The sequence below is a fragment of the Scyliorhinus canicula genome, chromosome 3, assembly GCF_902713615.1.
Source record: "Scyliorhinus canicula chromosome 3, sScyCan1.1, whole genome shotgun sequence".
In the NCBI taxonomy this organism is placed as follows: domain Eukaryota; kingdom Metazoa; phylum Chordata; class Chondrichthyes; order Carcharhiniformes; family Scyliorhinidae; genus Scyliorhinus; species Scyliorhinus canicula.
The window spans coordinates 151,470,642-151,483,980 of record NC_052148.1 but is presented as its reverse complement, the minus strand read 5'-3'; the positions used below and the strand labels follow the sequence as shown (position 1 = coordinate 151,483,980).

The following is a 13,339-nucleotide window of genomic DNA, read 5'->3' as shown; positions in this document are numbered from 1 at the left end:
ATGCACTAAATTAGGATTTACTTGCAGTTAGAATTTTACAACAGGATTCTACCACTAACCAAATAGTCATGTTGAGCATCATGTCTACAGAAATATAAATAGACCAATGTGCAATCATGCATTCAGTACCTTGCACTTTAACATGTTGGCCCCGCACTGAATAAACTCCATTTCACATGACTGAAATTACAATGAGTAATGGCAGCATTTATCAGTCAACCGCAAAAGGCTAAAACTATTTCATTGTTTTGTTATACAACTCAATTTACAACGAGACTTGAATAGTAGGTATGCAAAATACAATAAACCACTCTCAATAAACAGTAGAAATATCAGTTTAAAACAATCTGGTAAAGATCAGCAATCCAAGCTCAGGGGTGCATTGGCTGTGGTGGTTAAACACATATGTAAAATAGGAGCAGAAGGGTGGCACGGTGGCACAGTGGTTAGCACTGCTGCCTCAGCTCCAGGGACTCAAGTTCAATTCAAGCCTCAGGTGACTGTCAGTGTGAAGTTTGCACTTTCTCCCTGTGGCTGTGCTCCGGTTTCCTCCCACAGTCCAAAGATGTGCAGGTTAGGTGTAATGACCAAGCTAAATTGCCCCTTAGTGTCCAAAATGTTAGGTAGGGTTACTGGGTTATGGGGATAGTGTGGAAGCATGGGCTTAAGTAGGGTGCTCTTTCTAAGGGCCAGTGCAGACTCACTGGGCTGAATGGCCTCCTTCTGCACTGTAAATTCTATGATTCTAAGTTGGCAATTGGCCATTGGCCCCTCATGCCTGCTCTGCCATTCAATAAGATCTGTGTGCGTTTCAAATTCCACATCCCCACCTACCCCGATAACCTTTGATTATGTAAAGAATCTATCCATCTCTGCCTTAAAAATATTCAATGACCCTGCAACCACTGCCTTCTGAAGCAAAGTTCCAACATTGTATAACCCCCAGAAAGACAGTTCTCATTTCTGTCAGCCACAAGAAACATCCTGCCCATGTCCACCTTGTCAAGAACCATAAGACATAGGAGCAGAATTAGGCCACTCGGCCCATCAAGTCTGCTCCGCCATTCAATCATGGCTGATAGAACATTCAGGATGTTTGTGTACGTCAATCAAGTCACGCCTCAGTTTTTACACTCCAGTGGAAACAAGCCCAGTCTGTCCAACCTTTCCTCATAAGGCAATCCACTCATTCCAGGTATCAATCTAATAAACTTCTTCTGAAACCCCTCCACGCATCTAGATCCTTCCTCAAGTAAAGAGATCAAAACTGCACACAATATTTGAAATGTGGTCTCACCAATGCCCTGCGTGGCTGAAGCATAACATCCTTACTTTTATGTTCCATTCCTCTCGTAACAAAGGATAGCCTTCCATTAGCCTTCTTAATTACTTGCTATATCTGCATCATAACTTTTTGCACTCATGCACGAGAACACCTAGATCCCTCTGCAGCTGAAAATTCTACAGCCAATCTCATTGAGAATCATAACATTTACAGTGCAAAAGGAGGCCATACGGCCCACTCGAGTCTGCACCGGCTCTTTGAAAGAGCACCCCACCCAAGCACACACCTCCACCCTATCCCCATAAGCCAGTAACCGCACCCAACACTAAGGGAAATTCTATGTGATACGTTTTTCAATCTTCCTGCCAAATTGAACTTCACATTTTCCCATATTGTACTCCATCCGCCAGATTTTTGTCAACTCACTCAACCTATCTATATCCATCCGCAGCCTCCATACGTCTTCTTCACAACATACTTTCCTACCTATCTTTATATCTTTATATCATGTGCAAACTCAGCTAGCATGCCTTTGTTCCCCTCATCCAAGTAATTTGTATAAATGTAAAAAGTTATTGTGCCAGCAAAGACCCCTGCGGGACATAATTAGTCACATCCTGCCAATCAGAAAAAGAACCATTTATGCATACTCTGCTTTCTGTCAGTCAACAAATCTTCTATCCTTGCTAATATGTTACCCCTACAAAGACAGACAATGTAACATACCATGACAGCAGATCTCCTGGTAGGATTATCTACAAGCAGGAGCAACAACCAAGATTTATAACAACAGTATTAGCAAACGGAGTACATGTTGAAGCTATTATATGACAAAAGCATTTGTGTCAGATTTTTTCTTAAAGCGGAGAAAAAGCAGGCAGCTTTCTTTTCGTGTCTATTAAAATTTGAGAAAAAGTCCTTTCCCCTTTGCATCTTCTGTATGCAATGGCAACGCCATATATTTTGCTGTCAGATAAGGCATAGGGGGCTCGCAAATAACACTCGAGCTTTGGGAGGCTGTTGTCAGAGATTTGGGGGGTGAACGTCGTCCCAAGCCCATGAGTGGCTGATATTCGGGGTGTCGGAATATCTGGGAGTGCACGTGGGGAGATAGGATGATGTGTTGGCCTTTGCCTCCCTGATAGCCCAGAGGCTGATCTTGTTAGGGTGGAAGGATCTGAAGCCGTCCAAGGCTGCAGGGTGGGTGAGTGACCTGGCAGAATTTCTACAACTGGAAAAGTTAAAATTTGCCATTAGGGGGTCAAAGGAGTGGTTCTTCTAAAAGTGGAGGTTGTCATCACCTTCTTTAAGGAGCAGTAGGCGTCAGTGGAGGGTGGGGTTGTTATGGGTTATCGTTCTTTTACGTTATAATTATAAAATGGGACACGTGGGGTGTTCAAGGGAATGGAAGGATTTTTGTATTGTGGTACGTGTATAAAGTTGAATGTTTCCTGTGTTTTGTATATAAATTGAAAATGCCTTGAATAAAATATATATTTTTTAAAGTTGATTTCCTGATTTGACTACTGCAAACAACCCCAATTGCTAATGTGCGTACAAATGCTCTGAACTCTGGCTACTTCCCAGTGGATAGGGGCACGAGACAGGGGTGGCCACTGTCTTCACTCCTGTTTGCTTTGGTAGTGGAAATACTTGCTAAAACATGGAGGCCCTCTTTTAAGAGAAGGAGGATAAATCGAAGGAGGGGGTGGGCAGGGGAAGGGGAGTGGGGGAGCATGGGTGTCCCTGTACTCAGATGACCTACTTCACTATATTATGGTGTAGCCATCTGGGATGGCCACTTACAACTAGGGACGGAGAAGCTCGCAAAGCCTAGCGTGTAAAATGGACAAGGCAAGACTCGGGCAGGCTCAGAGCCGGAAATGTATATTTTCAAGCAAAAAGTCCAGACGGTATCGAAATCCGACCAATTAGCATTTTGATGGGCCGATTAGCATTTGATGGCCCATCTTCACCAAAACAAAGGACTGGTACTCGAGCGACCGGTACAGTCCCAGACATTTCAGCACCACACCCTGTTCAGGGGAAGCATAAACAACGGGGTCAGTGACCACTTGGGACATGCCCAGCCATCCAGATCCCCGCCCACTTAGTGGTTAAGAATCGAACAGAGTGATCAGGGATCACCCAATTAGTGAGGTCCGAACTGAAGGACCGCCCAAAAGAGCGCGAAAACTCCCTGAGTATAAGAAGAGTTCGCCACATGTTCATTCTCTTTTGGTCCTGATGCCCAGCAACGTCCATCTCCAATTGTAGCACCACCAGAAGCAAGTCCAAGTTTTGGATGAGCCTAGCTGGCCAGCAGTTACGTCTCCAGACTCGATAGATCCAGAATCGGACAGCGGCCACTGTTCCTCTGACCTAAGCTGGGTGCCTGAAGTTAAGTACAGTTTGTCTTAGTCGATAGGTGTAGCTAACTATAAGTGTTTATGTTGCATGACTAATTGTGTGTAAATAAAGTACCCTGGACCTTGAACTAACAAACTGGTGTTTGGCTCTTTGATCGCTAGCTGGGTGAACCTTGTGGCGGTATCATTTGATACCTGGCGACTCTGAGCATTAGAACATAGATATCAAAAGAAAGGAGGGCAAACTCACTGATTGCCATAATTGGAACAGAGCCACAGGAAAAGACAGGAAAAAAAGGCAACAATGGACCCAATGCTTTCCATGGGCGAGATAATGAAGCTGCTTAGGAGCTTGGCTCCTTCTCGGAGTACAAATTGAACTTGGACTCGGGTGAATGCTTTCCAGTCAACCAGCCAGGGAGGAGTGCCCAACCCAGCTTGGGACGTTAACTTTTTGAACTTCCAAGACTAGCTTTCATTATCTGGGGGTCCACAATTGGGCCTCACATCATAAATTAAATTACACTAAACTGGTTGATAGTGCCAAGTCCGACTTACAGAGGTGACAGGCAGGGTTCAGACTATTAAAATGAACGTTCTCCTGAGATGAGAATTTTATTTATTTTTCAATGTCTCCCCATTTTACTCCCCTCCTTTTTTGTCAAAGTCAACAAATTAGTGTCCTCCTTTATCTGGGTGGGCAAGACTCCAAGGATCCGTGGGGCTTTTCCCCCCAAAGAGATGGACAGTCAGGGGGCTTGGCTCTACTCAATTTATTGTTTTACTATTGGGCAGCCAATATTCAGACGGTATTGTGTGATTCAGTGATCCTGGTTCCATTTGGGGACAAATGGAAGCAAACTCCTGCACGGTTTCTAGCCTTCGCGTAATAATTATGGCCTTTCTCTCTGGTAAGAATTTTCCTGAATCCAGTGGTGGTGTCAACCCTGAAAATTTTGAAGCAGCTCCGGCAGCATTTCAAGCTCTGTTCCCCGTCTTCGCTAGCCCCCATCTTCAACAACCACCTTTTTCTGCCAGTGGGTTTTGACTCGATGTTTAAGTCATGGAAAGGGAAAGGTTTGGAGACCTGTTTGTGGAGAGGAGGCCTGGCAGTTTTGAGGAGTTGGCCGGCAATTCTAACTACCTGGTTCCAGTCTTTTTAGATTTACGATTTTTCACCCAAGGCCTTCCCCTCCTTTCCCTTGGCACAACACTCATCATTGTTGAAGAGGATTTGGTCTTTGGCCGGGTCTGATGGGTGGACTATTTCGGGCATATGTGGCCATATCCTCTCAGCAGAGTGAGCTCCGTTGAGTGAGGGGAGTACAAAATGGGAGGGCGAATTGGGTCCCATTCTGGATGGTAAGGTATGGAGTGAGGCCCTTCATAGGGTCAACTCCACATCTTCATGTGCTCGCCAGGTCTGATTCAATTCAAGAAGGTGCACAGAGCACATCTGACTAAAGCGATAATTAATAGATTTTTCTCTGGAGTGGAGGACAAATGTGAGCATCCCTCTCGGGGGGGGGGGGGGGGGGGTATGCCTAATCACACCACATGTCTTGGTCTTGTTCCAAGTTGGTAAGCTTCTGGGCCTCTTCAACACCACGTTGGAAATCCGCAATGTTGACTTGGATCTATGCCCACCGGTCGCCACATTTGGGGTATCAGACTTCCTGGTGTTTCAGGCAGGGGTGAAGGCAGATGTGCTCGCCTTCATCTCGTTTATAGCCCGGAGAAGAGTTGGGTGGAGGTCTCCCACTCCACCTAGTGCCTGGGGTTGGTTGGGTGATCTCATGTGTTTTTGTATTTGGAAACGGTTAAGTAGTACACCATTAGTGTGTCGCTAGAAACGTTCTACCTAAGATGGCAGCCGTTTATTTCTTCTTTTAAGGAACTAGTCATGATCAGTTGTTTGGATTTTGGGGTTAAAGTTAATATGTGCTTTTGCTTGTTAATTTCTTTCTTCTATTGTGTAATTTTGGTTACTTGTATTCTATGGTTTTGCTTATTATGGAAAATGTTTAATGAACAGATTTTTTAAAAAACAAGGATCATTGGGGTTAGGCAGATGTGCTGCGTTGAAGTTGCAATCAGATCAGCCATGATCTTCTTGAGTGGTGAAGCAGGCTCGAGGGGACGAATGGCCCACTCCAAATTCATATGTTTGTACCCTTTTTCCAAATAAGGAGACAAAATCTGTACATACTGTAGTACTGGAGATCTGATCTCACCAAGACCTTGTACAGCTGCAGCAAACTTCCTACTTTTATATTCCATTCCCCTTGCAATAAATGCCAACATTCCATTTGCCTTCCTAATCACTTGCTGTACCAGCATACAAATTAACTTTTGGTGATTCGTGTACCAGGACACCCAGATCCCTCTGTACCATTAGGTTCTGCAATCTTTCCCCATTTAAATAATGTGCTGCTTTTCTATTCTTCTAGCCAAAGTGCACAAATACATTTTTTCCCACATTATACTCTGTCTGCCACATCTTTGCTAGTCACTTTCTATATCCATTTGCAGTCTCTTTACCTCCTCTTGACAACCTAAATTCCTAATTATCTTGGCATCATTGTGAAATATAGTTACCATACAGTCAGTCCTTTCATTTAAGTAATTGATATTGATTGCATATCGTTGAGGCTACAGTACTGATCGCTGTGGCACTAGTTAATGCTTGAGAACCTGAAAATGACCTATTACCAAGGCAGGCCAGCAGCACGGTTCAATTCCCATACCAGCCTCCCCGAACAGGCGCCGGAATGTGGCGACTAGGGTCTTTTCACAGTAACTTCATTTGAAGCCTACTTGTGACAATAAGCGATTTTCATTTCATTTCATTTATTCCTACTCTCTGCGTTGTTAGCTAACCGATTAGTTCCCATGTTAATGTTACCCCATTGTTGGAGACAATGGCTATAGAACAGGAGAACATTGTGTTCTGAACTAATTGGAGTTTATGAATAGTTGAGACTGGCAAGGCAAGCATTAAGAGCACTGTGTGAATATTTTACACTCCAATGAGAGAAAATATCATACAGCCTTCTGGAGCTAACAGGAGATTCAAACAAAGGTTTTTCATAGGATTAAAGAAATCCTACATTCTCAGATCAAGGAGTTATTGATGAGATGTCAACAAATTTAAAATTCACAAAAGGTCATTGGAAAATATTTTACAAAGCTTTATTGGAGCACAGAAAATGTTACCACAGGGAGCATAGGGAGAGAGCACTGCATATTTTCATTGAAAAATAGATAAACCTTCAGCAGAGAAATATACAAGGCTGTGGAATTTACTGTAAACACAACAGAGAAAATAGTTTTCTTTTGCACTGTAAGTTTGTATGGTTTTATCCCTTACATTACCCAGCAGCTAAATGCAGTACTGTGGGAACTATACTAAAGGGCAGCAGACTCCACAGTTGCTGGCTGGTTTGATCTTACAACACAAAACTGGAATGGAACTTAGGCTAGTTATGTTCCAACAATTATGTTTTGAGGTTTTAATGAATGACATTCTGTAATGCTCCAAAAATTGATACAGTATTGCTTTCCTCAAATCAAGAAGCCAAATGCAAGTTCCACTGATCCATTTCCAAGGGAATGAAATTATTATTTTTTTTAATTTAGAGTACCCAATTTTTTTTTCCCAATTAAGGGGCAATTTAGCGTAGCCAATCCACGTAACATGCACATCTTTGGGTTGTGGGGGTGAAATCCACGCAAACACGGGGAGAATGTGTAAACTCCACACGGATAGTGACTCAAGGCCGGGATTCGAATCCGGGTTCTCAGCGTCACAGTCCCAGTGCTATAAACTGCGCCACATGCCGCCCCATTATTTCTTTTTTTTTGTTTGATAGGGTTATAGTTTAAGAAAGAGAGAAACTCCAAAAAGGTGCATGATAGAACTTTGCCCTATGACCAAATCCTCTTTGGTATTATGATATTTCAGTTAGGCTTGCCTAATCTTTCTCTCACCTCGTTATTTTTTCTTCTTTACAACTTCAGTACCTAACTTTAATCTCCAAGTGTTTCCAAATGAATAAAATGTTCGACTCATATCCTTCTATCATTTTGTAAATAAGATCATGGCATAACTGATCACACTTTCAAATAGTTCTGACAACGCTTTGTACGGTATAAATTGTTGCCTTGTATTTGTAAATATATGCACACAGATACATACACATCTTAACATTTGATTCATCTGAACAATATTGCCACACTATATTAATTAGCCTTTCAATGCAAAGTCAAATTCACTTACAAACCAGTCTTTATCCAGCAGTAACACATCTGCTCAAGTCTAAAGTCCTTTCAATAGCACTGTTATCTGCAGATTTTGCTTTCCCACACTAGTGTATCACCTGCTAACAATATCCTCAGAACAGTCATTAATAACTCAGAACAACAACCACAGCACTGTGAAATTCCACTTGCCACCAATGAACTAGAACAAGTCCCACTGACTAATTACAGTCTGTTATAATTTCACCAAATGGCAACCCTTTCCGTAGCTTTAAATTTGTTATGAAGGGCACTGTTAAATTTGTCTGAACAGGAGTCAACCATATCGCATTTTCTGTTATTCTCTGAAAACAAACATTTTCATGCACTGTAAATTCTATGATCTCATGCGAGTTTTTGTTCCACAAACCAACCTTAGAATGCCTCACATCTGAACTGGCCCAAAGACCCAATGAGTTTAAACTACTATACAGATGTTAAATCCAACTAAACTGGAAAAAATGTGGGGCAATCTATGTATCTATGGATCCCAGATAAAATAGATTTTAAACATAGATAATTTATCAAATGATTTATTAAGATTCACAAAGGGTTCTGATTGTCTTAGCATTTCTCAAAGGGCAAGTTAGGAATATTAAAATCAATTATTTCACACATTGAATAAAATAATTTTCCTAGTCAACCTGGTGAAAAAGTGAATGTTGCAAACCCAAAGAAACTAGATTCTTTTAAGGGAAATGCAATTCCAATGTATTCTAAAAGGGCAGTCCTTCTAAGAATACCCAGAAAAGACATGCATACTTGAATGGTCTCTTTCTCGTCTCCTTCTCATGATCTCTTAATCCCAAATGCTCTCCCAGACAGCAAAATTACTCAATCATTCCAGAATGGTCCTCTATTTGCTTACAGCTGCATGATCCTAAACAGTTGTTTCTTTTCTCTCGAGGTTAAAGCACTTTTGCTACCAAATTTAGAAATCAATTGATAACCGCTCCCCACCAGTTGCAGATCAAGATGCACAAACAAATTTATTTCTGCCTCATTTCATACATAATTTACATAATCTATACAATCTCCACTATGCACTCACTAAGTATCAGGAAGAGTTCTGACACTTCACAACTCTAGTCATCTTGCACCAGCAGTGCCAGAATGCCTGATTTTACACAGCCAACTTTCTAATCATCCCATTACTCATTTTCAGATTACAGATATTATATTATTACCCCAGATCCCCACAGTTATTAAATCAAAGAACTCCAGCAATAAATGCTGCACCCACAATTGAAGTACCTTCAAAAGAATCACGTTAGAGAAAAATAAAATGCCCAAACCTCAATACTACAGCAACATGGATTTCTGAGCGTTCTAACTAGAACATATTTGAATACTTGCCTTCCCACAACTGCTGGTACACATACCATCAGCATATTCACCGACTAAAAAGAAGTGACTGAACTGAATACTAAGAAAATAACATTCAGACCTCATCTTCAAATCTGAATAATCCAAAGAACATTTTTGAAGCCATGAAATCCGCAATCTTCTCCTCACACACCTTGCTGGACCATGATTCTCTCGGACAAGGTGCTAATCCCCTATGAAACCTCTGCTAATGATATTCTTCATGCACGCAGGAAATTTTCTTTCTCTCAGGCAGCTCAGGCAATGAACAAGTGCAGAGAGAAAGAAACACAAGTACTGTTCAATAAAACATTAATACAATGAATACAGCTTCAAGTCAAAGTTTTGGGATGGAATACATTTTGTGTTTTGGGGCATTTTTAAAATCTTGTATTAATATCTGAATGCCAAACTTAGGCTGCTGGGGTGGCATGATCTTTGATGTTCCAAATGGTTTGTACTAGATCTTGACTTTTCTTTTGATTACATTTGCAAGATTGGCATTATATTCCATTGGGACATTTAATAACCAGACAAAGTTCCCATGGTCCAAATAATTTATGTCTAACAGGCACATCAGTCATACATTAGTTTATCCTAGTTGCAATTGTTATTTCAGCTGCTTTAGTTACAATGCAGATTTTTCTAATTACCAGCTAGCTGTTTGCTGTGTTGTTTTTATATATGAAAAACATTCCCTGCCTTTTCCTCACCATATTAGTACATCACATTGATTGCTGTTGCCTGAAGCACATGAATCCATAGAGCTGTTAAAGTACAGCTGAACAAAATCAAACTCAAAGTCAAACCACTGTCACATGTAAAAACTTATACACATGCATGCGCGCGCACACACAAACACAATGCATGTACAGCATTGGTATGAAGCTAACATTATTTTGCACCAATGTCAAACTTTTGCAGCGAAAATTAGATGTCAAGGTCCATATGACTCCAAAGTGGAATCGTCAAATTCAGGCTTCACTAGTGTATTACTACAGCAGTAAAAAGCCAAGAAACTTCACACCACTAATGCTATTATTGTCCACTGATGGTGCATTCATGTTGCAACATATGGTTCAGTATCTGTAAACAAAAGTCTGCGGCAACATCTCCCATGGAAGTTTTGTGCAAGTTGGTGCTTTTATTGTGCAACTCTAACTATGAGTTATGAAAATGTGAATTCAATTAGTACTAGGAACTCAAAATTGTAGAAGGGTTCTAAAATACAAGCATATTGGCTGGAATATGCACCGTCCTTTTAATGCAGGGTTCTTTCTATTCAAGTAACAATCTTTTTTGGTGAATATTTTTGTAAACTGTGCCCCAGTTTTCTTAGATTACAAATTGGTGCATTAATTTGCACAATGATAAGAGTTGGATAATTTCAGTGCAACCAGCACTCCCCACCACTGCCCCCTGCCACCAAAATATATTTTAATAAGAATCTGCTAAATTACAAATTGTAACTAACAATATGGGATTGCAGGGAATATATAACTATGAGCCAAGGAAAACATGTGGATTCCAGTACTTTTGTAAAAGAAAACTGTTAGATGTGGTTACATAATTTTACAAGTGGGCCATTCTAGGCTATCTCTAGTGTCTTCATTTTGATTGATCAAATGACATGAGTAAGAGCAGAGGAGTGGGATTAAACTAACAAAGAGCCACCAATAGTATAATGGATTGAATGGCCTCCTTCTTTGTTCTATCATTCTGAGTTTAATATAGATTTTGCGAAGAGCATCTGCAAAACACTCTACAATCACTGAGGAGAGCAAGGTTATTGTCCCTTCACTAAATAAACATTCGTTCTTCGACCATCATATGGGCTTCCGAATCTTGCGCTTAAACTTTTTAGATAAATACTTAAAAGTGGCCCAAAAAAGTAGACCGAACTTCGCCACAAATTCAAAGGCACAGGCTACAAAGTACCCGCTGCCCATTTCTTTGAATACTTACAAAGTGACTGTCCTGTTGGGGAGCGTATCCAGTGGGAAAACCTCAGTCAGCTCCAGGTTGGTGCACACGACTTTCTTGTCTGCCGTCCCAGGGACTGGGGTGGCCGCCGGGGAGGAAGAGAGTTTCCCAGCGTTTTTTGGACGCTCGTCCAACCGTTTACAGCCACTTGGAACCGAGACACAAGCACCGACCGCCAACAATAAAATCATCCCTGACAGCTCCGCACACACGCCGGCGATACTGGATTTCATTTTCTGGGAGTGCAGTTACAAACTTCGACGGTCGTAAATCCCAGTATCGGGACAAACTTTCCTGCCGTTTGTGTGCGTGTCCCCTTAAAAGCGAATGGAAAGCCCGTCCAAAGAGGCCTGCAATGCACAATAATTCCCCATTCAAAGGCTGTACTGGAAAGGGTGAAACACGATGCCCGGGTTCACAAGCTTCTCACACACAGTTTATAAAACTTGAATTCAGTCGGTGAGCCCCCGTCCTTCAGCGGGCTTCGCGTTTGTTTTCTCCGTAATGCCCGCTGCCAGCCGGAATCAGTCCACATTTCTTTGTGTCGCTCGACTCGAGCAGCAGCTTCTTCACCGGCCACATCCAGGAGAGAGAGCCCGAGAGTGGGGGGGAGGAGTAGGAGTCCGGCCGCCTCAGACACACACAGACAGACAGGCGGAGAGCTGCGAGTGGCTGGAGCAGAGGCTACCGACTGGCAAGCGCAGACACACAAAGAAATACACAGCCTTCTTCCCACATTGATCTGCAGACACCCCTCCCCTAACAAACCTCCCGGGAGACAGACCCGCAGCTCCAGCCCCAATTCAAAATCTTCCCCTTTTTCTTCCTGAAGCAAATGCCGTCTGCAAAGTGGGAAAGGTCTGGAAACGGCCACCTCAAACTTCGCAGTCGCTCCAGCGGAAATTTGGCGATAAAGAGGGATCGACGTGGATTTGTTTTTCCTTATTGGGGCGGGGGGGAGGAAGAGGGTGAGATTCCTCGCTGTTGAAGATTTCGATTATATTCCCGGGCCTTGCGGGCAGGTTGTGTGTAGAGTTTTTTTTATATGTTCCTCGTGTCCCGCGGTCTATTGTTGTGGAGCGAACTCGACCCTGAAAAGTTGCCGTCAGTGGAGACGCTACTTCCGACCTGCTGCCTCCATGTTGGACTGTTCCCAGCACCGCCAGCCCTCCCCAGGCAGAGTGGGGCACAGGTACTCAGTGTGAGCACTTCACTCCAGGAATGTGTTTTACACACCTGTACACCAACATGCCGGCAAAGTTTCACTCCCTGTCGCCTGCTTGCACTTTTGGCTGTGGACTACCCAGAGTCAAGCGCTGTTTTCCCACTTGGTGCAGCGAGAAGTCCCCGCTTCTTAACCGCAGATTTCTGGATCAAAACACACTTGGGTTCCTGCTTCCAGCGTTTCAAAAGTTTAAATGAAACGTGAATCATGCTCCACGTTCTATCCTTAAAACCACGGCCACACTTCAAAACGACTTAATTAGCTGTAAAGCCCTTTGAGATGCCCTGGGGGCATGAAAGGCTCCATCTTCTTTCCAATGATGACTAAATGTACATATTAGATTCTATGATCTTTGCCAGTGTTTGAAGAATTACACTTTGTAATTTCATCCTTCATTGGGCCTGTGTTTTGAAAAAACTCCATGCCGTTGAGCTTGGTGACATGTGGCTGATCAAACAGAGAGCCTCGGCTGTGACATTGAGAATGAGAGTCATGCTGGATGGTGGTGGAGCAGGTGAGAAGTCCCTGGAGGTGTTGGTGTGTCCAGTGTCCTGGTGCTTCATCAGCCCACTGCCAAAGCCATCCAAGTGCTGAAGTTTTCTTTCAGCCCTAATTCCATTGGGCATGCCATGGAGACATGGGGATGAGGCCAGTCGCCTTGGCTAACCAGCATAAATGGCAGGTGGCCCCCTGAAGATCACACCACAATTTGAGCAGTAACCTCATTTCCACCCTTAAGGTTAATGCGACTTTTGAATAGTTTTACCACGATTGTTATATATCGGAACCTCCTCCCAAGGTTGGTCATATCTG

The 13,339-nt window shown here is 42.7% G+C and overlaps 1 protein-coding gene across 1 annotated transcript in view; it reads right to left on the bottom strand.

The window, feature by feature from the left end:
* adgra3 (adhesion G protein-coupled receptor A3) overlaps nt 1-12,656 on the bottom strand; it is a 200,285-nt gene extending 187,629 nt beyond the window's left edge. Inside the window, exon 1 of the mRNA XM_038791486.1 lies at nt 11,284-12,656. Coding sequence (XP_038647414.1) covers nt 11,284-11,534 — 251 coding nt within the window. The 5' untranslated portion in view covers nt 11,535-12,656. The remainder of the gene's footprint in view (nt 1-11,283) is intronic.
* Nucleotides 12,657-13,339: the final 683 nt, after the last annotated feature.